The sequence below is a fragment of the Cydia pomonella genome, chromosome 3 (genome assembly GCF_033807575.1).
Source record: "Cydia pomonella isolate Wapato2018A chromosome 3, ilCydPomo1, whole genome shotgun sequence".
NCBI lineage: Eukaryota > Metazoa > Arthropoda > Insecta > Lepidoptera > Tortricidae > Cydia > Cydia pomonella.
The window spans coordinates 20,817,432-20,844,791 of record NC_084705.1 but is presented as its reverse complement, the minus strand read 5'-3'; the positions used below and the strand labels follow the sequence as shown (position 1 = coordinate 20,844,791).

Here is a 27,360-nt window from a genome sequence, read left to right as displayed (position 1 = left end):
ACCCTGATATATCCTTAAACTAATACATCTAAAAGAGAGGTTTGGGCACAACGGATGTCAATCCTGATCTAGAGCAAAGTCTAACCGAGGATACTCCACCTTACAGAAAATCAAACTCATATTTAGTGTTGGGTCCCTACCGGTGAGTAAAGTTGCCAGAGCTCAACGAGGGTGCGGAGTGTTAGGGTCGGCAACGCGCATGTAACTCCTCTGGATTTGCAGACGTACATAGGCTACGGAGACTGTTTACCATCAGTCGGACCGTTGTTTACCACCAACGTAGTATTCAAAAAAGTGGTGTGGCAGTACAGTACACTAAAGCAGTCCAAAACGTGTATTTATTTATTGATTTTTATCTCTATTGCACAAACGAAAAAAAAACGTACAGTACAAAAGCCACGAGGCATTCTCTACCAGTCAACTTTAATTAACCAAAACCCCTAGTATTCGATAGCGTGACGTGACGTACGCGTTTGCGTTAAGTCTCATTTTGTATGCGATTTAGAAACAGCGCGCCAAGCGGGATATTTTGGAAACTCAAAATCCCATACAAAATGAGACTTAACGTAAACGCGTACGCCACGTCTCGCTATAGAATAAATTTACACTAGGGGTACTGTAGTGTATGCCCGTCGTCACTACAACCTTTTATAGGTTGTCGCAAACTTAATCAATTAATGAATTTGACATTAATTAATGCGTCTGGAAACTTACAATTACGACATTTTGTCTCGTGTACTGGCTGCTAATTTGATTTGTTTTAACAACAGCCCGTAATATGATAAATACCTATACAGCGAGTAAATCCCATATGAGCAATAAATTAAACCAGACATAGGATTATGACCCCGTTGTTAATTTGAGAAAATTAAATACCGGGTCATATACCTAGCTAATAAAATTAAATTTACCGAGAAGCAATGTACTGCAAACATGCAATACCAGAATAGCTAATCAAAACGATCTTTGTTTAGTATAATGGTATTTACATGGTATTTACAAACTGGTATCTAATTAGGTAACATCCTGTGGAAACTTGTAATTGGCTTACTGTTTTTATTTCGAAACCTATTTTGTTACATTAGCTGTAAGTTTTCCCAAGAAATAAAATAAAAATAAATAAATAAATCTGCACAAACAATCTCATGTTGATGTATTACACAGCGTTTAATGTTTGGTGGTTATTTGAGTAGACTAGACCACTACCTAGTAAGGGGGTCTAGTTTATTAATGTTATTATTTATTTATTGTTACCTACTGAGCATAGACACACGTTGATGCCACTATTTTCAGAAGATTCGTTTTGAAACATGTATAAAACTAAAAAAAAATAGTATTAATTAAACCGTGGGGACCTGGCGCTCACAACATTTTTAAAGAGCTTTCGAAGCGCCTCGTGGAGGCAACGGGTGACAAGAGGGCTGGCTCTTACCTCGCACAACGCATTGGCATTGCTGTCCAGCGCGGCAATGCCGCCAGCCTTCTAGGCACCTTGCCACAAGGCACCGAGCTGGAGCCGATTTTTTATTTATAACTTTAGTTGTAGTTTTAGTTTTTAATCTTTTTCCTTTTTAGCTTTATGTAGTTTTGTTTAAGGTAGGTATATTTTAATGTAGTTTTTATTTTTCAATAATAAAATGATATATATTAAACAATACCGTGGAATAGAGTCAACGAGCGGCGAACGGCTTTTTTTGTGGTTTTGAACTTTTATTCCTTATTGTTATATATGTACAGTCAGCATCAATAGTAGCGGATGAAACAACGCGCCAAAAGTAACTGGATTTCCGGATTTTTTTTCCAAATACAGATAAATCTCTAAAATATACGTTCAACAGTATATATTTTATAGTCTTAATTGTTCTACATATAGAAAGAATGAAGAATGGTAGATACTTTTGAAACCTTGTTTGATCCGCTACTTTTGATGCTGACTGTACTATCGAATTCCGTCTAAATAAAGGAGGGTATCAAAGTAATCCCAATGTCAGTATAAACTGGCGTCCAGACGAGATAATTTTTCGCCAATTTGATTAAATTGTCCGATCAAATAAAGCCGTGCAAAACGTCAATGTGGCTCGATGATTTCGATCGCTGTCGACCATTATATAATATTACCGATAAAATGAATTAGCGGACACAAGGATACCAATTTGTGACAGTAGTATTCGCGTTTGGGACATTTGTTTTCAATTTAGAGCTCTCAAATACACCATAAAACTAAAATAGGTGATCAAATTGGTCGATTTGATCACCTCGCCTGGACTCCACTTAAACTTGATCAAAAACTTTTTAAAGAGATACACTGTAATAAAATATTTCTTATATGTGAAATCGACAGAGTAACAAACTAATGGCCGATAATGGATATTTTCTCTATTTTTTAAAGTTCATATTCGGGGAGACTAAAATATTGAAATCGATCATAATCAAGAAATATTTTTCTAGTATCATAGTATTATCTAGCAACTTCATTTTAATATTAGCTTGTTCTAAATATATTGCCAAGCAGATAAAGTAAAGACAAGTCATACACGTTCAATTTTATACAAAGCATTACTTTAATAAATTATTAAAAATCGGATTATCATACATTACCGCTCAAGTGCGATAATATAATAAAAAAGCACTCGTTTGTAATGAGCCTGAAAGTGGTTCAATGAGTTCCACGTTACGAGCAAGTGTGTTGAAAAAAATAGGTAAATATTCATTCACAGCACAAAATAGCGTCCAGTGGCGTCCAAATAAAACCATAAACTACTACCTATGCTTTTTACCGGTATGAAAATAATTTGTTATTTCAAATGCGTGGTCATACTTAGTTCTTCTTTTATATAATGTTGCAAATCAGTAGTTTATGTGAATGCTAGTAATGCTACATAATGAAAGACATTAAAATACGAGTATGGGTTTATATAAAAGGATCACACGAGTGTTTTAATAAAGCAATATAGTTATTTTCACGTCAGCAGCTGGAACAAGGGTAATTTGCTGCTTAAAAACAGTGAGCAAAATCGCATTTTGCTCACTGAGTGAGACAAAATAACATTCAAGTGACCTTCATATTCGAATGTCATTTCAACGTGCGGGGCCTAATACAAGTTCGAAGTATTTGGATTCTATTGTCTTTGTCCCTTTCACGTCATTAGCAAAAAGAAAGAGACAAAAAAGTGCATACGTAATTCAACGATATATTGACTGTTTATAATAGACCCCCGAAATAAGTCAGACCGCATCGTTCCAAAACACCCTACGAGTCTTCATTCTTAATAATTAATTAATGAAATAAAAGTTTAAAATTTAATAAAAATACCATATTTTACGTATTTTATTATACAATCAAAACAATATACTTATACAAATTTACGCAATTGTTACGCAGTAAATAATTCTACTTAACGACTTTTAACGATCTCTACTATAGTTGACAAATAGTAGTATCCGCAATTCGGACCGTAACTTACAAAGTTTTTATTAAAAAAAAAGTTCACGATTAAACTGTCAATTGATGTTCGTTAATTCATTATTTTCGTTTCATTTTATTGTAATTTCTTTCGTTTTGTTTTATTGCGGTAATTTAAGTTAATTGTTAGAATACCTTCAGAAAACACGAGTGAAATAGTGATGAAGACGGATTACATTTTTTCAGGTTGTATTTTTTGATGGCTGACTGACGTGAAAATTTTTGTGTACAAATAACTATTGTACAACAAGAGAGCAAAGTTTGATATTTCTTCGAGTGCTTGTTTTGAGTCCCGTGCAAGCGAAAGATTCTATAATAGATCTATCTAAGATAATCTAATTTAGAATCTTGAGCGTAGTAAGGGACTCAAAAGCGCACGAGATGTAAATAACTTTGATCTCGTGTAGTACACAAAATTATGACGCATTTGACGCACGCAAAGACGCACGGATCACTATTTCACTCATGTTTTCTGAAGGTATTCTAACAATTAACTTTAATTACCGCAATAAAACTAAACGAAAGAAATTTCAATAAAATAATACGAAAATAATGAATTAACGAACATCAATTGACAGTTCAACCGACAACTTTTTTTGTAAAAAAAAAACTTTGTAAGATACGGTCCGAATTGCGGATACTACTATTTGTCAACTATAGTAGAGATCGTTAAAAGTAGTTAAGTAGAATTATTTACTGCGTAACAATTGCGTAAATTTGTATAAGTTCATTGTTTTGATTGTATAATAAAATACGAAAATATGGTGTTTTTATTAAATTTTAAACTTTAATTACATTAATTAATTATTACGAATGAAGACTCGTAGGGTGTTTTGGAACGATGCGGTCTAACTTATTTCGGGGGTCTTTTATAAACCGTCAATATACCGTTGAATTACGTATGCACTTTTTTGTCTCTTTCTTTTTACTAATGACGTGAAAGGGACAAAGACAATAGAATCCAAATATTTCGAACTTGTATTAGGCCCCGCACGTTGAAATGACATTCGAATCTAAAGGTCACTTGAATGTTATTTTGTCTCACTCGGTGAGCAAAATGCGATTTTGCTCACTGTTTTCAAGCAGCAAATTACCCTTGTTCGAGCTGCTGACGTGAAAAATATATTTTCACAGATTTTTTAGAAAACAGTAAAAAAAAGTGGAGTTCAATAGAAATTGCAAATAATGTAAACACACCAACCAATTTACCTTAATGTCTTCGTAATATCCCTTTTTTGTGGACAACCATGATTTTATAGTCTTTTATTTACATCAATTACTAGTTAAGATATACACCGTGGGCCAATTAAACCCGACAGATTTCAAAGGTGTATTCTTGACCGCATTTAGAGACTAAAATGTCATACAATGTTTTCTGAAATCGGTCTTGTTTTAGAGATAATGACAATTTCTGTGAAAATTTGTTTCTTTTATAACTTAGTCAAAAACGCCTTTTTAGCTGTGACGCTGCCACTATGTGACTTGGTTTAGACATACCTACTGACAGATATTAAAGTTTTAAAGTAAACTCGCAATTTTCGTCTGTAAATAAAAAAAACTTTACTTATTCGTTGTAATGATTTTTTTTTTCACTAAGGTGTAAAAATAAATAATGTGTCGTGTGCAGAAAACGCAAAAGGATTTTTTTCTTGGCCAAAACTCATGTAACATTTTTTGCTCCTTATGACCTCAGGAATGCGTGGTTAAATTCTGTCGGGTTTAATTGGCCCACGGTGTATGTTAATTATCTACCTACTAATGTTTCAATGAAAACAACGATCGTAAAACTTTTACGTTATACGTCAACTCACAAATGTCAAATGCTCACAAAATCTGTCATATTTGTTTACATTATTCGTAATTTCAATTGAACTGCACTTAATATAATTATTCTGGTACATCTAGTTTGTCAGTAGAAAACTGCGGTAAATTTTAAAAATGTAGGCGTGAAGAGTTGACTTCCCAGAAAATTTGAATTTCGTGCCTTTTTCTACCGTTTAACTAATAATAAACGTATTAATTACTGATCACTGATTATTGACAAAGTTGGCGTGTCTGAGTAATATTTATGCCGGTCTTAATTTGCGGTTTTTGAACAAGATGCGTTTTTTACATATTTTCTTATAATTCTTAGTTTCTATGCGAAATTCCGTTTAAAGACTAGCTCGTATTGGATTTACAAACAGTACCTATAAATAATTTCATCACAGAGTTATCAAATTTTGCTTTTTGCATGGCATTATACATATTTGACTATAGGTACGTCGGGACTGTTACCCCATAAGTCAGCGCTTTGTTTCTCGTCTCACCTGCCGCCAAAATTTATCCTAGAGGTAACTACCTAGTTACAATCGACACGGCACAGTTTAATAATCTAACGCGACTTAATTCTCCCGTACCGTGTGTTGGAGTTGGCATTAACAAGTAGGTAAATAGAAACGTTTGTACCGCGCTTTTTCCTATTACAGTTTAAAGCGAAATGTAACGTATATGCTTCAAGCTCAATAATTTAGAGGATATATTCACGATAACCGGACGGAACAATTGTGATTCATTCATTACATATGATGAATGAATCACAATTGTGTATAACGATCGAGCCGTATTCTTGAGGTCCTGAGGAGAGATTCTGAGGGCGCATTTAATAAAACTACAAGTTAATTTTTTACTTGAAGTGTAAACTTACTAGCTTAACGTGTAGCTTTTTATGTCAAGCGGTCGCGGTGCAAAATTTTACTTACCCCCCTCGTTGCAAAATGAAAATGAAAAATGATTTATTGGTACACAATAGGTTTTGACTAGAACCAAAACAAGAGCCTTCTTTTAAGTAAAACAAATACTTGTGCCAGAAGGCTCCGCTCTCCATTGATGACACTAAGTCTTAAGCTTATATTTATTTAATATAAGGTAAGATAGGTACTTTAAATTTTAAACTAAATCCAATTTTAATACACATTACCATGCAATTTGACAATATCCAATTTAACATGCGAGTGTGTATGTGTTGTGTGTGTGTGTGTGTGTGTGTGTGTGTGTGTGTGTGTGTGTGTGTGTGTGTGTGTGTGTGTGTGTGTGTGTGTGTGTGTGTGTGTGTGGTGTGTGTGTGTGTGTGTGTGTGTGTGTGTGTGTGTGTGTGTGTGTGTGTGTGTGCGTGCATGCGTGTGTGTGTGAGTGAGTGTGTTAGCGTGTGATATTAATTATTTTTTTAATTTTATTGCAAGATGAATTCCATTTCTACATATGTTAACATTTTTAGCCATTCAGTAACTATTTTTTTAGTTTTATAGTTGTTGTGAGTAGATATCGAGTTGATCGTTTATGGTGTTATATAGCTTGGCAGATTGATGATGAAATTGTCTTTTGGCAAATATAGAGTGTGTTGGAGGCACTTTTGCAGCTTTGCGCTTTCTCCTGCGAGTCACACTATTAGTATTGTACTTTATTGTCGTGTGCAATTTTGTGACACATCCTAGAGAGCTTTCTTATAGATAATCAGTCACATTCTTTGTACAACTCATCAGTCGGATATCTGTACGCCCTAGAAAATATTACTTTGAGCAGACATCTTTGGGCTCTTTCAACCTGTAAGAACTTTGTTTTGTTGGCTCCACCGCATATAGGAACACAGTACGTCACAATTGACTGGGCAAGTGATATACATATATATTTGGGTGAGTAGTTGTGTAGACGCAACATGTTTGAGGATTTTGAATAGCGGTATGAGGTTCCTGATTCATCCATTTAGATATTCGATATGGCTATGCCAGGAGAGCCGCTGGTCTAAAATAACCCCCAGATATTTATTAGAGGAGACCTTTTGAATAATTTGACAGGTGCATATCTGAGTGTTAAATAGATCACATGTGTGTATTTTTATTTTAAGATCAATAGGCGGCTGTGTGTTCCCGTACTTTGTAAAACATATATAGTTAGTCGTATCATTCATTCATTCATTCATTCATTCATTCATTCATCGATGTTATAAGAGTAAGTTATGACTTAGAAAAGTGGCTATCTTGTGCAATCCCTTTTCAGCTTTTTCATGCACAGCGTCCCAAGAACTGCCATTAAAGACTACTACAGTGTCATCAGCATAGGAGAAGGCACATCCATCGTCAGGTTTGAGATCTGTGAGGTCATTGATTTAGGTAAGAAAGAGAGTTGGGCCCAAGACGCTTCCCCAGGGAACACCAAAACTAACCAGACTCTCTTCACTTAAGTGCGACCCAATTTTTGTTCGTTGACTCCGTACTATTATACAATGTACTAGTATGCCCTTTCACTACCGTTACTGATTTTACTTATGATGTTTAAAATTATTATTTTATTATAAATAATTTAAAAACAGTAGCAACCGAGCTGAATGTAACTACTCGAAGAACACATTTTTACTTAGAAAATATTCAACTTATATAAGAAGGGAACTCTTGTATCATCATACAAGAGTTTTTGTATCAGTCTGTACCTAGTACGGTGTCTCTATAGATAACAGTGACCGAGAAAGTTCGGCAAGGTCGGAGAAGTAGGCTTTGTAACATTTAGGTCTCCTGATCGCAGTCTGGTTCGCAATATTTGTAATATGATATTATATACAACTAAATTCGTTTTTATATTCCAGGTACTGACATTACAGTTTGAATGTCATTTTAATGCAAAAATCGGCCAAGAGCATGTCGGGCCATGCTTAGTGTAGGGTTTTGTGGTTACCATTCTGTGAAAACAGGCCAAACGGGGGCTATTATTAACGGCTACTAGTACCTTCGCAGCGCTTTGTACGTCCTTTTACAAGAATAATATTTTTTGTAATAACTCAAAAACAGCTCGACCGATCATGTTCGCTATAGTTTTATTAAGCTTTTGTTTTCGGATTTTTTTTATATTTTGTTGGACCCATGGTTCAAAAGTTAGAGGATAATATATTAACTTTATAAAAAAAAAAAAATTTTGAAACCCTTATTCGTTTTGAAAGACCTAAGTATCCAATTATACACCACACCATTGGGTTAAAGCGATTTTTTTAATCAAAAAAAGCCATTCTGTATGGGCATACAATTTTTTCCACTTTTTTTTTACCGTTCTGTCGCCATGCATGATTTATGCATCCATGCCAAATTGCAGCTTTCTATCATCAACGATCACGGAGCAAAGCTGAGGACGGACAGACGGATACTAACTATAAGGGTTTCTAGATGGCTACGAAACCCTAAAATTGTTACAAAAGCAGGACGATTGGGTTGTACATTAGCCCATCAAACTTACATTTTAGTATGTGGGATATAATATAAACACAGCTTTTTTTAACTGGCATGTTTGGTATTTTTCTACGGAAGAACGTAGTATAAACCGGGTGTTCTTAGATAGGTGCATGAAAATTAACTCGTTACTAGACGATAAACTCATGCCTTAGAGAAATCGTGTTAATAATATTAAACAGTAGTCAGAATTCCCTGAAGATCTAAAGCGTATTTAGGAACATAAAATTTTAACGACCGGTCTGGTCTAGTGGGTAGTGACCCTGCCTATGAAGCTGATGGTCCCGGGTTCAAATCCTGGTAAGGGCATTAATTCGTGTGATGAGCACAGATATTTGTTCCTGAGTCATGGGTGTTTTCTATGTATTTAAGTATTTATAAATGTTTATATATTATATATATCGTTGCCTAAGTAACCCACAACACAAGCCTTCTTGAGCTTACTGTGGGGCTTAGTCAATTTGTGTAATAATGTCCTATAATATTTATTTATTTATTTATTAAAATATGATTAATGCAATGTTCTGTCTCCAGTAGGGTTACCAGACGTCAGGAATTTTGGTCGTTTGTCAGGAAAATGTCAGGAATTTTAATGAATCAATAGATTTTTTTATAATGTTCTAGTTTATTTGCCTTCGCGCAGCTAGCCGCTACGTTGCTATTGCTGGATACCAATGAGCGATCAGGAAAAAAATTGAGGATTTTTGTGAGGTATTTCAAAATTTGTATCCGGTAACCCTAGTCAACAGAGTACTGCGCTAGCACAAACTGTAAACCATAGAGTAACATCTATAATTACACTATGCCGCAAATAGTTTGTTCGCAAGTTTTCACAGATTATTTGTTTAGAATAAATAGGATATTGATGCATCAAGGAGAATTGTTTACTGTTTGTGCGAGTGGTGACCCCTATGCACAGTTTTGCGTAATATTCTCTACTGCCTAAATATTTATAGCAAGTTCTTAATAGTCCCTTAAGATAATAGGTATTCACATAACTACACTTATTTATTGCCACGCGCTTATACAAATGTTTCGGTCAAAATCGTTCGGAAAATCGTCGTCTTTTCTGTGGATATTATGAAATTTAACGATCTTGATACATTTTGAAAGGCATACATCTTTTAAGAAATACAACATTAAAACATGCCGATTAAGGTCCAGCGAGAAAATTAGGCTTTAAAGTCAACTTATTTTATTATGTCCACTGGAAAGACGCATACCTTTACAATGGTATCATACTAAAAAGTGGCTGACCCAAATCCTCCAATTACGAAGCTTTGCCGATGAAACAGTTGTTATTTAAATACAAAATTGAATTGTTTTCAACGCAAGTCTAATGAATACTTTACTATGCTGGGCCTGACAAAGAGATTTCGAAAATGAGGCCAAGTCCTGGCTACTTCGTGACTTGATAATTTAATGGATCCTTTGTTTACATATTCTGTAGCTGTAGTAAGGTAGCAGTGGCGGTGTGTCCATAGAGCTCAATTAAATTCAGCTACGTTTGACCAGTAGTTTTACTACGGTCATGAAGAAATCTAATGCCAAATTAACCCCGACTCCAAATGTATATTTTTGACGCGCCACCATTAGGCTCTAAAACAATTGCATAAACGTCAATGAATATACGGAGCCCCTAGTGTAAAATTATTCGATAGCGAAACGTGACGTACGCGTTTGCGTTAAGTCTCATTTTGTATGGGATTTAGAAACAGCGCGCCAAGCGTAATACGTGTTTTCTCAGAGGTAAGACCTAGCTAGATCGAATTTTCATATATGGCAAATTTTATCGAAATCGTTAGAGTCGACAATAATTTGGAGAACTTAACAAAAATAAAAATGTATATAAACAAGCTTTATAAATATGACATCCGCTTAGTATGTTATTTATTTAATTCCAAATATGCACGTTTACAGTTCTAAACCAAAACGCTCACATCTTACAATATAACATATAATTTAATTAAATTAAGTATACATATTAATTCATGCATGTCAAACTATAATTTAAATCTTATTTCTAAAATAATTTATAGAAATCACATCAAATTTAAATTAATTGTCTATGTCAATTGTCAAGATGCAGTTTAACACGTCTCACAAAAACACCCATACTATCGTGGACTATATCCGCATTAGCAACCTGCGCGCACCACATTGTTCAGCAGCAGAAATGCTCTGCGCGATGGAGCAATTATTGTTTATTGTTGTTATACATACATACCAGCACTTACAGATACACCTTACGTGCTAATAGTGTTATTACTAATATGTAATTGTATTTTCGTGTGATTATACACTCTAATATTATATTCAGTCAAATATTTAATTACATATTATATTATTATGTCATTATGAAATTACATTAAATTGTCATCATTATGTATGTCACATTAATAACTTAATTTTTATATTAACAAATATTACAGTACAAATCATCCAAACGAAATTTCGACCAATCATAATTATTTCACAGTAAAAATTAAATTCACACTAACAAAATAAACAATACATCATAATATAAACTGACCATAATAACAAACGATTTTTAACATTATGTCACATATTTTACAACAGAGCTAGGGGTTACAATACTTTCTAAGTAACGAGATGACGCACTTAAAAATTTTGTCTCTGAGGAGAAGAAAATGTCAAGCTGCTTGTCTCTGTCCAGTATGTCGTTTATCAATTTCAACGCGTAGTGTAGAGGAGAGGAGGCGAGCGCGCGCGTCCGCGTAGGAGGGATGGCGAACAGATCGCGACGGCGAGTACGCAGTTGTTTCGTTGATAGACGGGGAACGCGCAACGGTATTTGTGCTAACAGCTGGGAATTTGTTAATTGACCGCGTATTATATGGAAAAAATATTTAATTAAGTATATGTTTCTTCGGGCTTCAAGGGATGTATAGTTTACCATACCATATATGAAGAGCGTTGGATATAGGAAAGGATATACGCCGTATATTTTCTTGTATAGAAATCGCACAAACGATTTTTGCACTCTTTCCAATAGAAGCACGTACTGCTGCTCATGGGGGCTCCAGATGATGGCATTCGTCTCCAGCTTGCTACGCACGTAAGCGTTATACAAGATGGTAATGGTGTGCTGATTGGTAAATGGTTTAGCTTGCCGAATGATGAATCCCAGACAACTTCTAGCCTCGTTACTAACGTTGACTATGTGTGGGTTAAATGTTAGTTGAGAATCAAACGAGACACCAAGGTCTTTAATTTCATTGGTTCGTTTCATAGGTTTGCTCTGAAGAGTGTATTGGTAGATTATAGGCTGGCGAACACGGGCGTATGTCATTACCGAGCATTTGTCTTTGTTAAGGGTAAGGCTATTTTTTGATGCCCAATTACAAGTTGCTTCTATATCTAGCTGAAGTAAAGTGGAATCATTCATATCGTTAATCGGAAGAGCTAATTTTAAATCATCAGCAAATAAGAGACAGGTCGAGAACTTAATTTCTGTTGGCAAGTCATTTATGAGAATTAGGAACATTAAGGGTCCTAGATTACTTCCCTGTCCAATACCAGAAGTGACTACGAATGGAGTAGATCTGCAGCCATTAAAATGTACGTACTGGTGCCTATCTGAGAGGTAACTAGCTACAAACTGAAGAAGATGTGCAGTAAATCCGGCCTTAGACAGTTTTTTAAGTAAAATATCGCAATCTACTCTGTCGAACGCTTTTTGGAAGTCAAAGTAGGCAACATCTACTTGCCTTCTTTGATCCAAGTTATTGGCTATTAATAAATAAAATTATCTTATCACCCCGTCGAGTGCGCGCAACGCTCTACGCGAACGGGTGCGGGCGTCGGCGCGGCTCCACCGCAGCGCCACGCCACCTCCGCGCCTCAGAACGGGGACGTGTAGTCCTATTTGCTCTAACACACATGGATTGTCAACTCTATAATTTAGAAGCTGATAGTAGTGTACCATGAGCAACAACTTACTTCTCAATTCCAGAGTATCCAATTCCACCATAGCTAAAACAAATAGTGAAGGATACATATAGGGATAATATCCATATTTACGTCTGTATATAAACCTAGAAAATTTACGGTGTATTTTCTCTATATTTAGGATATATTTGGCTTCGTGGGGATCCCAAACTATAGCGCCAAATTCCAATCCAGTCTGCTGCGAACGTATGCATTATAGAGCCTTATGGCAACATTAGGATTAGAAAACTGCCCGCGTAGCCAACGTGCCAATTGCTAACGCTACGTAGCGAATGAAACGCAGCAGTCACTGTCGCACTAATATGGAAGTGATAGAAAGAGATGACTACGATACGCTTAACGTTAACGATTGGCACGTTGGCTACGCGGCCTGGTATGCCATCCTCATGATAAATCCGAGTGTTTTGCTTGACTTCAGACATATGGCAGTGATATGTTGTTGACGTATCTTCCTTCCCTTCGATGTCATTATAAGCGGATTCTACTAACTGTCATGGGCACCAATCATGGGACATTTAAGAGAACATTTGAAGTATTTTTGATATTTCACCGACACCTGTATAATTTCTACCGGTTTATGAATTAAAAATTGAATGTCTTATTCGTCTTTTATGTTTTCGATGTATACATATAATGAAATATACAGCAATTGGTTTCAATATTATTAACAAATTAAAACTATGTTTTTTGCTCCAGTCATGGTTTGCACTATTCATTTCAAAGCTAACAATAATCAATGAAAAATGTAACTTAAGCAGCTTTATGGATCTTGTTTATGGTAAAATATTGCCAGTCTTTTAGCAACTGATGACAAATGTTCATTTTATAGGATTAGTATATACCATCCCATTACTGGTGCTACGTCCATCGTCCATCATAGGGGTGTTTACTATAGGCCCCTAGTTCACTAGGCTATATCATTGGAAATTAGCTATAGTCTCATATATAACAACACCTTTCAACGAAGTTATTCTATATAAATCTGCAGAAGTTATAATGCTAGTACCCTCTCACCGTACCAAATATTGCAATATTGCAGTCAGGTAAGCTAAACTTCATGTGTGCGGTGCACGTGCGGAATATAAATCAGGTGGCTTCTCCAGGGAAACCAACCATATTTCCTTTTAGGGCCTTTTCACACTGGCGATTCGCGAGCGAGTTCAAAGCGAGGCGAACGCGCAATGTATTTTCAAAGAATCGCAGCAAAATCGTTCCGACTCGCCTCGCTTTCAATTCGCCAGCAAATCGTCCTTACTAATTGTAAGTTATGCAGAGCTTTCATACAGTAACCAATCGAATTCGATTCTAATTCTTTAAGTCGATTACCGATTAGTGCATCACGCTTAGGTACACACAATTAAAGTGAGGACGCTAACGGTAAGCACGAAGAATTTTGTAGATTGACCCGCCTCTTCCTATCGCTCTCTATCCTGCATGCCGTCGGTCAAATGCCACTGTATGAGCGGGATAGCAATATAATTATGCGTGCGATATAGAAAGGAATAAGCCGGTCAATGTACGAAATTTTGCGTGCTTAGCGTCCTTATACTTTGGTTAAATAACTACTTTGCCCTAAGCCGAACAATCTAGTTGCAACTTACAATCAATACATTACATTTGCGATTCAATCTATTAAGACGTGTTATCCGACTGCTGGAAGGATTATGTTTTCTGCAGTCTATTCCACCAGTGTGTCCCACCGTAGCGTCAAAACTGATAAGTCGAATTTGTTCAATGAGGCGTAAATCGATTCGTTTTATGGCGCGGGTGACATGGGCTGGTATTTTAAACGACTTTGAAAATGGAGGCCTTTTTTGTACAAAAGTCATCCGAAGTCAGGTTAAAGTTTTCCAAATGTTTTGCGTCATTTCTTTAACATAAACTCATTCATATATTCCAAGATATAAGAATGAGTTAGGCGTCGTAAGTATTGGTCAAACACTGAAGAGGGGGCGTAAATCCAGGAAATTAGAAGTAACAACAAATTTAGCGCTTCGCGTGAAGCTTGTAACATAGCCTCGGATCTTAACTTTTATCTCAATTAGTACCTACTATGAAAAGAAATATACCTACTTTTGTTTAAAATTTTGCTCGACAAATACCTCGGCTATATCACTGCCTATTTATTCCATTTGTACAGATATTCAAGATATGAGCAAAATTCTGAAAAAACGTACCTTCAACCCCCAAAAAAATCGACATTTGAAGTTTTATAATATCTTATCGCTAAAGTTACACATAAAGACAGGTATTTTTTTAGGAAAACTTGAGTTTAAGCAGATATAACAAAACACGTGCTCATTATTTTTTGCTGCTTTCAAACATATACTCAAACCAGCCATTAACTAGCAAGTTGCTTGAGCATCACTTTCTATAGGAGTTAGAAGATTTAGTAACTTTTTAGTACTTTGAAGGCCATTTTCTCCTAACAGGTTGAGTTTGGGCAGCTAAAAAAAATACGTGTCCGTTATTTTAGACTACTCTATAACATATATCAAAATGAATCAAATCGGAGTCGGACAGTTGGGTACCCTTCCTTGTAAGAATAACTTTACTCGTTGACTAGGTGTTCATACATTTTTTTAATCGAGATTGTATGTAGATTCAGGTATAAGACTTCAAAGTATTATGATTTTTCGTGGCAGTTTACATAATTTCTCGCTTAGAAAACCTCGATTTCTAAGCGAGAAATTATGTAAAAAAATATAAGATTTCGAGAAGAAAACCTTATCGCACTAATTTTAGGAGCCGCCCCCGTTAGCGCGAGGAGATGTTTACTTACATAAAAATTCTTAAATCTGCTAAAGCACTCAGCTGGTATTTCCTCTTAAGATAATGTCTGTATGATTTGGATTTGATCATAAAAGCCCTCCACTTCGCGTCGAGCTTCTATCGTTTACAATATTTCTCTAGCTAAAGACTCTCGTTGCACAATGTACTAATTCAACGTTAAAGAAGTGCTCCACTTTAGTAAAATGAAACACAAAAGCACACAGCATTACAATCGGACAATGTCCACACGCTCGCTCTCAATTTATTGTAATTGATATCCGAGCTCTTTTCTCGCAGCATCCGACCGACCCCCCCGTCAATTATAACGGGATGAAGAGATTGCCGTAGGTGATGCCTGAGGAAAAACTCGTCGACACTGGGATAATCCCCGACTTACCGCAATACAAATCACTCCTCGCTTGTATGGGTGAGATACGAGAGCATAACATTGCGTTTTCAGAGAAGATAAAGTGCCGTGTTATGAGGAGGGAAACCATAAAACCGAATTCTTCATTGCAATTTCTTATGCTCTTTTGCACATGTTACAAAAAATAGCAAGAAAGATTTAACAAAAAAAATTGTTTAAGAGCGTGTGTGATATTTTTAAACATTATACACCTCCTGATAAGAAATATTTCTGGTTGGGTAGGAGTCTATTAAGCATTAATTTCTCTGAACTCCGTTTGGGATAAGAGAGCATAGAGTAGCCTACGTGGCCCTAGGAAGGAGATAAATCTTAAATCAACTTTTTACCTAGTTTTGCCACATTTGTTAGCCACAGTCGCACTTCTATCTAGCAATTTATTTGAAGACTATCTTATACGTATGAAAAAAAAATGTTGTGGTAAATTCATAATGAAACCCACTTTTCAATATAGGTCAAGTTTACAATGAAGCGCGAATGTCAATGGGACTCGGACCGTTTTGTGGCTAGTTAATAATGTTAATATTCATCAGAAGGTCACGTTCAAATTCAAACGAGCTGCCTATAATATTGGGGAACTGTAAATAATAAATTCAAAGAGCCACATGTAGCACTGTAGGTCTTTATGCAGAAAAACATACACAACAAACATACAAACATACATGTATTTTTTACTTTATATGGTGCAAATAATGTTTTATCAATAATACTATTAGGTAACTTTTGTATACGTACCTTTACACAATTTCCTTCAAGCGACTACTCTGTTTTCGACCGCTTGTTACGTTCACTTTGGTTTAACTTAGTATAAAGGTAGGTCGGCTGCAGTGAACACCGCTCATATTTCATAGTGCATAGCCGACGAACAAGCCAGACAAGTGGTTGGCCGCATGCCTATGTGCAATTTCATAGTGATACAATTTCACGTTGCAAAACGGATAAATCATTGATGGACTAAGAATAATTCTGCAAAGAATGTCTGGAAACAGAAACCAGCATAAAAACCAGAGAAGTACGAAACGTACGATAACATAACATTTAGGTTTATTTTCTTCCTTTAGGCGCTTGGTTAGCTTTTTTTAGTTACCAAAGAGAATTTGAAATAGAGGTGAATTGTCAAAGAAAATTTTGTAGCCACAGTAAATATACTGCCATCTTTCGATATATGATTAAAACTTTTAGAACGCCATTTGAGTGATCCTTATTCTTTCACTGATATTTGTTAAATTTGTTAAATATCAAAAAGTGGCGCCATCTAATACATCATAGCCCAAAGGTTTGGCGTCATCGTTTCGAGCAATGGTGCCATAACCTTTGGCCTATGCTCGTTAAGATGGCGCAACTTTTATCTTATATTCTTTATACTTAGCACACCAAATTGTAATTTTAATTAAAAAAAAAAATAGTTTTCAAGTAAGTATGTAGTTAATTTGAAACCTAACTACCAAGTAATCCTATAATTCTTAGAGCACTAGGCATATATTAAATTGTTAAAGGTGATAGAAGTTCATATCTTTAATTAGCAATTTAATAACAACCGCAGGCCTTGCTGTCTCTATCCTTCCGTCCTTCAGGCCCGACGCAACTGCCCAACTTTTGCTATTTATCGGCATTTTACCCACCCCTCTGACAGACACCAAAACTGTTCAAGTCGTATAATTAAATGAAAGTTTGGGACTGTCGTAGTCTTACTTTTACTACGGATCGAACTTGTCCTTCATCGTCCATTTCTAGCAAAAGTTACCTTACGAACTTGAAAGTTATGTGAAATTCATTCACTTCAAACACAAGTTTTGATAGGACTCTTTGATGGAATTGTAGGACTTTGTAGGACTGCACGTTTTGTATAAGCAATCTTCTAACAAAGTTCTAAATGCTGTGTACGGACGGCGTACATAGTCCTCCTGCCAAGAAAACGCCATTACAGAGTTCATTTGGAATACAATCTTACAATCATACAATCTTCAATAAATTCCGTGTTTATAAAAAAATATTTTTTCACATCGCGGCGGTATAGTTAAATAGTTATTCGTATCTAATAATCCTAATTGCAGGGGTACCGTTAATTTTCCTATTTTGTCTATGTCTACGTAAAAAGTCTCGTCCTAATATGCCACTGGGACCGCAAGGTAAGTCTCGAAGTACGTGGAATTTATGACGACTTCGTTTTGGATTGGAAGATTTAGTCGTACAACTGTTTCGTATTTCACGGCCGATATGGCGGCGCCCGTGTCCGCTAATAGTTGGAATGTGTCTTCTCCGATTACTACTTCTAGCGCGCTGTCATATTTGTATGCATATATCGTTTTAGGGACGAAAAAAATCGTAACTCGGGTTTTCAGATGTATTGTGAGTTTCCCGATTGTCATTATTAGATGTCGAAGGTTGGGTTTCCTGCTCCTCTGCTACATATATGTTTGGCTGCCTACTATACCCCCGGTTAAATGAGTAACCGGATCTGCCTCTATAGAATCCTCGGCTCGGATTACTTAACCCGCGACCAATATTATTCTGAGCGTACGTACCTCGCAAGGCCCGGTTCTTGTCGTACGAATACCGCATGTCCATATTGTTGGTCATTCCCCTGCGCGGGCTGTAAAAACCACGGCCTGCGCGTGGGTGGTACGATTGACCTGGAAAACCTCTTTGATTGACGAAGATTGAAGGCTCGTCGATACCTCTTATGGACGATATCTCCTCGTCCTTTGCGGCCTGAATTGCGTCCTTTAATGTTGGAAGGTTCCTAGCTGAGAGTATGAGCCCTAAGTTTGGGTTCCGCAACCCATCGGTGAACCTTTTTATTGCCAATTGTATTGTTTAAATATTAACTAATCGATATTATTTCATCCTCTAAGTTATCATTTAAATATTCATTCAATGAGTAGTAACATTTTTTTAATAAAAGAGACTTTATGATTTAAAAAAATGTTTTATCACTTTCTAAATTTTTTATGGCATCAGGCAGTTTATTAAATATTTTTATGGGCATGACATAAGTGCTGTTGGAATGTTTTTTTTATTCTAGAGAGCGGTAGTAATAGTTTGTTTTGGTGTCTCAATAGGTGGGTTGTTGGTAATTCGTATCGTTTTTTAAACATGTGAGTATTTTGCCTTGCAAATTTACACATCTCTAAGATGTATATGGACGGTAATGTTAGAATTTTGAATAGTCGAAAGAGTGGTTGGCATGTGTGTGTGTAGTTAACGTTGGCCAGTATACGAATCAGTTTCTTTTGTTTTATAAATAATGATGGTACGTCAGTGCTATTCCCCCATAAAATTATCCCATAGCTTAGCCATGCGTTGGCATACGCGTAGTACATGGCGAGGGCTGTTTGTAAGTTTGTAGTTTTTTTTTATCTCGCTCAGCGCATAAGTGAAACTAGAAAGTTTCGATCCTATTAATTGTATGTGTCCTTTCCAGTTTATGTTTTTGTCTATTACGAGTCCAAGTAAAGAGAATTCATCTACTACTTCTATCTGAGTATTATTATAATGAAGGACTAAATCTAGTGGAGCTTTTTGGTGGAGGTGGAAAGTGATTAATTTGGTTTTCGTGTAATTTATTTCAAGATTATGGTCATACATCCAATCTGATATTTTTTGTAATACTGACATTAGTTGGTCATTTAATTGGGCATCATTTTCGCATTCAATAAGTAACCAAATTCATCAATTTTTGTACCAAATTCATCAATAGAAAGTGAATGCTGCTTTGCTTTCATCAAATTACTGTGTATAGCTGTGCTTGACTTTTTGGTCAGGAAATTATTTTTAAGGTCTGAAATAAGCGATTCGCAATTAGCACTTTCGGATAACCGTGTTTTAAGTACGAAATTAACTCTTCTTCCTCGCGTTGCCCCGGCATTTTGCCACGGCTCATGGGAGCCTGGGGTCCGCTTGACAACTAATCCCAAGATTTAGCGTAGGCACTAATTTTTACGAAAGCGACTGCCATCTGCCCTTCCAACCCAGAGGGTAAACTAGGCCTTGTTGGGATTAGTCCGGTTTCCTCACGATGTTTCCTTCACCGAAAAGCGGCTGGTAAATATCAAATGATATTTCGTACATAAGTTCCGAAAAACTCATTGGTACGAGCCGGGGTTTGAACCCGCGACCTCCGGATTGCAAGTCGTACGCTCTTACCGCCAGGCCACCAGCGCTCCAAGTATGAAATTAACTAACTTAGGAATACTGTCCTGATCTAACATTGATTTGTATAATTCGATAGAATCAATTAGCTTTTTTGTAATATCTTCCTCTCCCGTCATTACAGGTAAGAGGTGGACCGCAGTTTTGAGGTCGAATTTCTCCATGGTGTTTGACTTTACAATGTGACTGCTCGTACAAAAATATTGAATTTTATTGTATATATTTTCAATTTTACTCCGTAATTCGTTAATAGCTTCTACTGTATCCGGGCTAACATCTCCTTTCAAAATATTAATGTCTATCACCTTGCAACATGTTAAAACGTATCATATAACTCATTAGCTGTAATCAGCTTTTCTTTTAACTTTTCTTTTGTTCTTCTTTCAAGGCTTAATTTAAAAAGATTTTGCTTAAATTGGTTTAATTCATCATATAAATCTGTAAGTTGTTGAAGCATTGCAAATTTACTCAAGGAATATGATACGCTTCATATTCATTATACGTATAATAGTTAATCTAAGGCATAAAATTAACTCTACTAACTTACATTTTAAACACTGAACTTCACTTCACTTTCTTTGCACTCAGTATCCGCGTGGCACCTACGTCGTAGAGGGCACTGGGTCCATATTGAAGAAAAACGTTCCGTTACACTTCCTCCGTCGGTTCGGTCTTCCTTCCCCGTCCAAAGGATCGCCTGAAGGCCACGTGACCGTTAATTTCCCTTCGGACTATCTTCTTATGGCATCTCAAGTATATTTTATACAGTCCGTGTATAAAAATCAAGCCAATGATGATAAGTATGGTCAGCAGGATAATATTTGTATTGCTGATATGGAATGCCAAATCCTTCACTGTGGCATTTCCTTCCTTTCTTTCCTTCTTTTCCTTTTTCATTTTCCTCGTTGCTGGCTCCCGACGCTGTCTGGGCGATAATTACCTCCTGTGGTTTAGATGTACCTGACCCCATCTTAACAACACTAGCGTGGCGTCATTATTAACGAATTTACACCATCTACACCTCAAAAACTGTATACGTGCTCCATTGTAATTGTTCGATTTATAACAATACACTGTTTTTGATTTCAACTATAGTTCATATAGTATTAGTCTATTTAGTCCTCACATCTTAATTCAACCTTGCACTCGCGGAACGATATCGCTGCCTTAAAAGGCAGGGTCGCCATGTACGGACGGCGTTAATGAAACAACAGCTCCGATGAAGATTATGATTTATTCTGATCTAATTAGGCAGGTTACACGATTATATATGCAATGCTTACGTACTAATTATATACTACACCACAGCTGTATTTGCAAAAGAGAACAAACATAAAGAAAAAATCGGCCAAGAGCATGTCGGGCCATGCTCAGAGTTGGGTTCCGTAGTTACTCTTCCGTCACAATAAGCTAAACTGGAGCTTAAAGTAGATTATTAACCAAGGGATGAACTGTGGATAGTACGTCTTTTTACTATGAAGGGGAAACTTTTTGCGATAACTCAAAAACAGCTAAACTGATCATGTCCGCTATAGTTTTCATTTAATGTCTTTTTTAAGCTCTACTTCCACGATTTTTTTCATATTTTTTTGACCTATGGTTCGAACGTTAGAGGGGGGGGGGGACACATTTTTTTCTTTCGGAGTGATTATCTCCGAATATATTCCTATTGAGTAAGAGCAAGCATATGAAAACTTTTTAAATTATTTTCATTTCGAAGTGAAAAAACCTGACTTAAAACTATCAAACTAATTTTTATCCTAAAATAATGAGTCCAAAATATGGTATGGTAACAAAAATATACTTATACTATGTTGCCCCTTTCAAGAAAATAAATGTTTCCAGTGACCCTAAAAACCAAATACAAAAAAAAAAACTGTGAAACCCTTTTCAAACATATTACGTAAACCCTTTACTCCACTCACCTAGTAAAGGACCAAGTTTATTTTTATACATTAGCATAAGATTGCTCATTCGAGGCAGACAAAGGTCTTCGCACAGGTCGGGGTGTGTAAATCAAGGAAGAGGCTCTCTGTGAGGCTGGCCGGAAACCGATTACGTCGGCATCGGCCCAAATCGGGTGCGTCATGAAACGTATACGCACTTATGGTATAATTTTACTTTACAAACGTGCATAACGTATAATAACGTATAATGTACGAATTGTCTATTTTCAAAAAGTATAAGCTCATAATGATATAACATACATAAAATATATCATTGTTTCGCCTAACGAGCATAAGAAATAATTCCGTTTGAAATAATCTAGATTTAGTATACATATCAAAATGTCGAATAACATTTGAATATAATGCAGCAGAGCGTGTAGATACTGTCACGGAAGAGTATTGTTTGACAGAGTATAGATAGGTGCGACGACGAGCGAAGCGAGGAGGAGCGTGTTAGGTGAACTGCGAGCTAATTGATTTTCGTATAAAACTCTCTGTGTTACTATTTTAGTTTCTACTCATAACTCTACAGATTTTAGAGACAAAGTTTGTCGGGGAATAGAGAGAAACATGGGTACCTAATGGAGAGAAATAATAGACAGAAAAGAGAGAAAGTTTGGCGTTTATTAGTATGTTACTTTTTTATATTATTATTGGTAATGTTTGTTATATATTTAAAGTTATATTAATTCAACATTATGTTACATGAATTTTATCATAAATGATAGTATACTTAAAGGGTGTTATTAATTATGAAATTGTATTTTTCGTTGTTATTCGTTATAATCGTTATTCTTAGAGAATGTTATACTTTTAAATATTATACTATTAGAGTTTATATGTTCTATGGAATATACCATAAGTACGTATACATTTCATTACTTACCCGCCCAAATCACGCGTTCTCGCGCTCTTTTCAAATACGAAAAAGGTAAGTACACAAGTTACCTACCTACTCGGCTTACTGAAGTTGACATGACTGAAACGAATCTGTGTACCTAAGTATAAGTATCGCAATGTAGGGAGAGAGAAATTTAACAAATGACGATAAACTGAAACTGTGTCCTAACTAAGGTAAAATAAAACCGGCCAAGAGCATGTCGGGCCATGCTCAGAGTAGGGTTCCGTAGTTACTCTTCCGTCACAATAAGCTAAACTGGAGCTTAAAGTATGGTAGGTTGTTATCCAAGGGATGAACTGTGGGTGTACGTCTTTTTATTATGAAGGGGAAACTTTTTGCGATAACTCAAAAACAGCTAAACTGATCATATCCGCTATAGTTTTCATTTAATGTCTTTCTTAAGCTCTACTTCCAAGACTTTTTCATATTTTTTGGACCTATGGTTCAAAAGTTAGAGGGGGGGGGGCACACATTTTTTTTTCGGAGCTATTATCTCCGAATATATTCACTTTATCAAGAAATGTTTGTTGAAGACCCCTATTAGTTTTGAAAGACCTTTCCAACGATATCCCACACTGTAGGGTTGAAGCAAAAAATAAAATAAAATTCACCTCCACTTTACTTAGGTGTAGGGGAGGTACCCTAAAAAAAAAAATTAGATTTTATTGTACTTTGTCGGCTTTATTGATTTATATATCCATGCCAAATTTCAGCTTTCTAGCACTAACGACCACGGAGCAAAGCCTCGGACAGACAAACAGACAGACAGACGGACATGGCGAAACTATAAGGGTTACTATTTGACTACGGGACCCTAAAAAAGTTATAATAATACCTATGTAGATTAAAACGGGTCATTCTCGTTTCATGTTGTGTATGTGTACTAGACGTAGCCATAGATGAGTATAATCCAAGTAGCACAAAGCTGCATTATATAATTACACACTAGATCCACATTCGTTGTTTAAGCACTTTTAACGAGTTATTAATGCATTATTCTGTAACGCGATCTTATTAAGCGCTACAAAGACGCCACATATTCACTGATATTCAGCCTTTAGTAACAATGAACGCTATCAGCTGCATAAGCGCATTTCGTTGACACTAATAGTGCAGTTTTCCTAAAAAAGGTTAACAGGTGCATTTTAAGAGAACACGTACGAACCTCTATAACGAGAAATATTTAATGCTCTGTGCTGCTTCAACGTGCACTTCTACGCCATGACTCAGCTGATAGAGTATACTCGTTATACCAAGTGTGACCTTTTATGCAGTTACACAGCAGCGTACTGCTGTAAATCTGAACTAAGTTACTTTTAGCTTCTTTAAAGCATTTAAAATGTTTACACTTATCCCAATTTTGCGGATGAGTATAAGTATGACTGCATATTAGCTATAATTAGGACCACGTACCTTGTTATTCAGGCATTGTTCAGAACTTGTAGTAGCTGTTACAATTATTAATGCCAATATAGTGCAATTAAGTATAACTCAAATTTAAACGCATTTTATGTATTTTATTTTTGACGAGAAACAAAATTGATTGTATTTCAAGTACATACACACCTAGAAGATACGAACTGTCATACGTCACTGAATTCGACGGAAGTCAAAATAAAATTCCGGACACAAAATATATTTTAATTACTGTTTTAAGGACTAAAACGGTACTCAAACGATTTAACAACATTAAATATACTTGCTCACTTCCAAAAAATATATTTGAGTGGATATTTTCACAAATATTCTACAAGATATTTTCCATATGTCAAACCACTAACGGCACTAACCTATAAAAGAATACCTTGTCGAACCGTGCAAAGCTGTCTTATTACCTGCGGTAGATCCCAAAGGCCGAAAATAACCCAGCATCCTACAAAGAAAAAAGAAGTTCCACATGCGCCCGAGGGCTGCGCCCTCAATAAGTGACAGTGTTGACATTTGTCATCGCAGTTTTTATTATTTTTGTAAACAGTGTGATATCTTATAGTTTTTCTTATGGTTTATCCTATTTTAGCGTAAGTTTTAGTTTTTACACTTTCTTAGTTTTAAGCCTGGGTGGATGCCGACCTCTACACCAGCTACAGGCAGCACGTCTTCACAAGCTGTTCCTTGCAATCAGTGCCACAAATCATTTTCAACAACCCGCGGCCTGAATATTTACATCGGTAAATGCCACAAAACTATAAATCCGTCCAACATCGCTACATGCCCACCCGCCTTAGGACTCCAACCCAGCCCGTCAACACCTCAGCAGAACGTGTACAACTTCCATCTCCACCTCAGCCACCTTAAAAACAACATTCCTATAATTAAAAGAATTCCGCGAGGTGCAAGAATCACCGTAGCAATCCGGCTAACCGATGTCATCAATTCCTGCGTGGAAAGCAATAGCCTAGATTCGTGGGAAAACCTACTTACATTCTCATTTTCGACTCTTCATGCTACTTCAGACAATAACCGACTAACACTTACTCAAAAAATAAAAAACAACTGTGCTCACCCCCTTAATCTCCAGACTCCAATTTATCATCAAAATAACCATCCTTCTCACCGGTCTTGCAACATTCTGAAAAAGACTGTAGAGGGAAAAGAGCGATGGTGACCTGAAAGGAGCCGCACGGTTGCTTTTTTCAACCGACGTTCTGTCTGTGGACTCGACTGAAACCCTTTTGGCTCTACGTGACAAACACCCGTCCGCCCCAGCAACACCATACTTCCTAGATCCGCCTACAGAACCCAACGTGTGCCTTCAAGTTCAGGATAAAGACACTATAAATGCAATTCTTTCATTCAAAACAGGTTCTGCAGCGGGTCTCGACGGATTATCTCCGCAACACCTAAAAGATTTGACCTCACACTGCGTCGGCGATACAGGCAAACGCCTCATTATCGCACTTACCAAACTTATTAACCTCATGCTTTCTGAAAAAGTCAACCCCCTCTTTATTCCCATTATTTATGGCGCAAATCTTATAGCCCTCACAAAAAAGATGGGGGGATCAGGCCCATTGCTGTTGGTTCAACATTTCGGCGTTTAACTTCCAAAATTTCCGTCCGACACATACTTTCAAAATTGCAAAAACAATTCGAACCGATACAACTAGGTTTCGGTACTAAAGGTGGGTGCGAAGGCGCTGTCCATGCCCTCCGCACCTGCCTGATCAATGACCAGTGTGAGGTACTCCTGAAAATTGACGTCAAAAATGCCTTCAACTCGCTTAATAGGGACGCCCTGCTTACAGAAGTCAACACCCACGCTCCAGAACTTTATAACTATTTATTAAATTGCTATGCTAATCCATCTAAATTACTATACAAAAACCACGAACTTTCCTCCGAAGTTGGCTGTCAGCAGGGCGACCCTCTCGGACCAGCCATCTTCAGTTTAGCTATCAATCCAATTGTTCAAAACCTAAATTCAAAATTTAACGTTTGGTATTTAGATGATGGTACCCTAGGAGGCGATGTTAACACTGTACTAGCAGACCTTTCGGAAATAAAAAGCAAATTTATGCTAATTGGCCTGGAATTAAATTTCGAGAAGTGCGAATTATTTTTAAATCGTTGTAATCCCGACATCGTATCAAAATTTCAAGCCATCACCCCTAATATAAAAGTAGTAAACAAGGACTCACTAAACCTCCTAGGGTCACCAATTTTCGAAGAAGCCATTCCCAGCATCATTACAAACGCGATTACTAAATTCAAAAACTGCGCCGATTGCTTGCTCGACATCAATTCTCATTCCGCTCTGACTATTTTAAAATTCTGCCTTTTTGTACCAAAATTTACTTATTTGCTCCGCTGCTGTCCATTTTTGAAACACCAAAACTCCTTAACACCGATTGACAACCTTATTCGATCTTCCCTAGAATCCATTCTAAATATACAACTTAGCGAGCATTCTTGGAACCAGGCGTCCCTGCCCATCAGATTCGGCGGGCTGGGTACGCGCAAAATTTCTAGTGTTGCTTTACCAGCGTTTCTATCTTCCGTCCATGGCACGTCCTCCCTCGTAGGAAAAATATTAAAGGCCTGCTCTTTAAACTACGAGACGGCGTGCTTGACGGAGGCCAGAAACGCCTGGCTGACGGCTTGTCCGGGTCAAAATTTACCTTCAAAATTAAACATTCAACGTTGCTGGGACGACACGTTGTGCAAAATTAACTTTGATAAACTACTTTCCAGCTCAGTTGGTCCTACACGCGCGCGGCTCCTCGCAGCTGCAGAACTAGAATCCGGCCAGTGGCTGCATGTCTACCCCTCCCCCCCCCCCACCGGTACATATCTAGAGCCGGATACCCTCCGTTTAGCCGCAAGCCTTAGATTAGGAGTAAAGGTCTGCGCCCCCCACAGATGCCCCTGCGGCGCAACCGTCGACGTGCTTGGACACCACGGCCTTTGTTGTCAATTAAGTGCCGGTCGCCTCTCCAGGCACGCTGCCCTAAACGATATCATCCGCCGATCTCGTG

General features: G+C 36.8%; 2 protein-coding genes across 2 annotated transcripts in view; one reads left to right on the top strand and one right to left on the bottom strand.

Annotated features, from left to right (window-relative positions):
• LOC133516293 (uncharacterized) overlaps nucleotides 1-27,360 on the top strand; it is a 288,273-nt gene that overhangs the window by 93,030 nt on the left and 167,883 nt on the right. The gene's annotated exons all lie outside the window — the stretch shown is intronic.
• LOC133515938 (uncharacterized) lies at nucleotides 18,191-20,430 on the bottom strand. Its single transcript, XM_061848587.1, has 2 exons — nucleotides 20,030-20,430; nucleotides 18,191-18,677 (listed from the first exon to the last, which is right to left on the bottom strand). The coding sequence occupies exons 1-2, from the start codon at nucleotides 20,197-20,199 to the stop codon at nucleotides 18,191-18,193; spliced, it is 657 nt and encodes a 218-aa protein (XP_061704571.1). The 5' UTR covers nucleotides 20,200-20,430.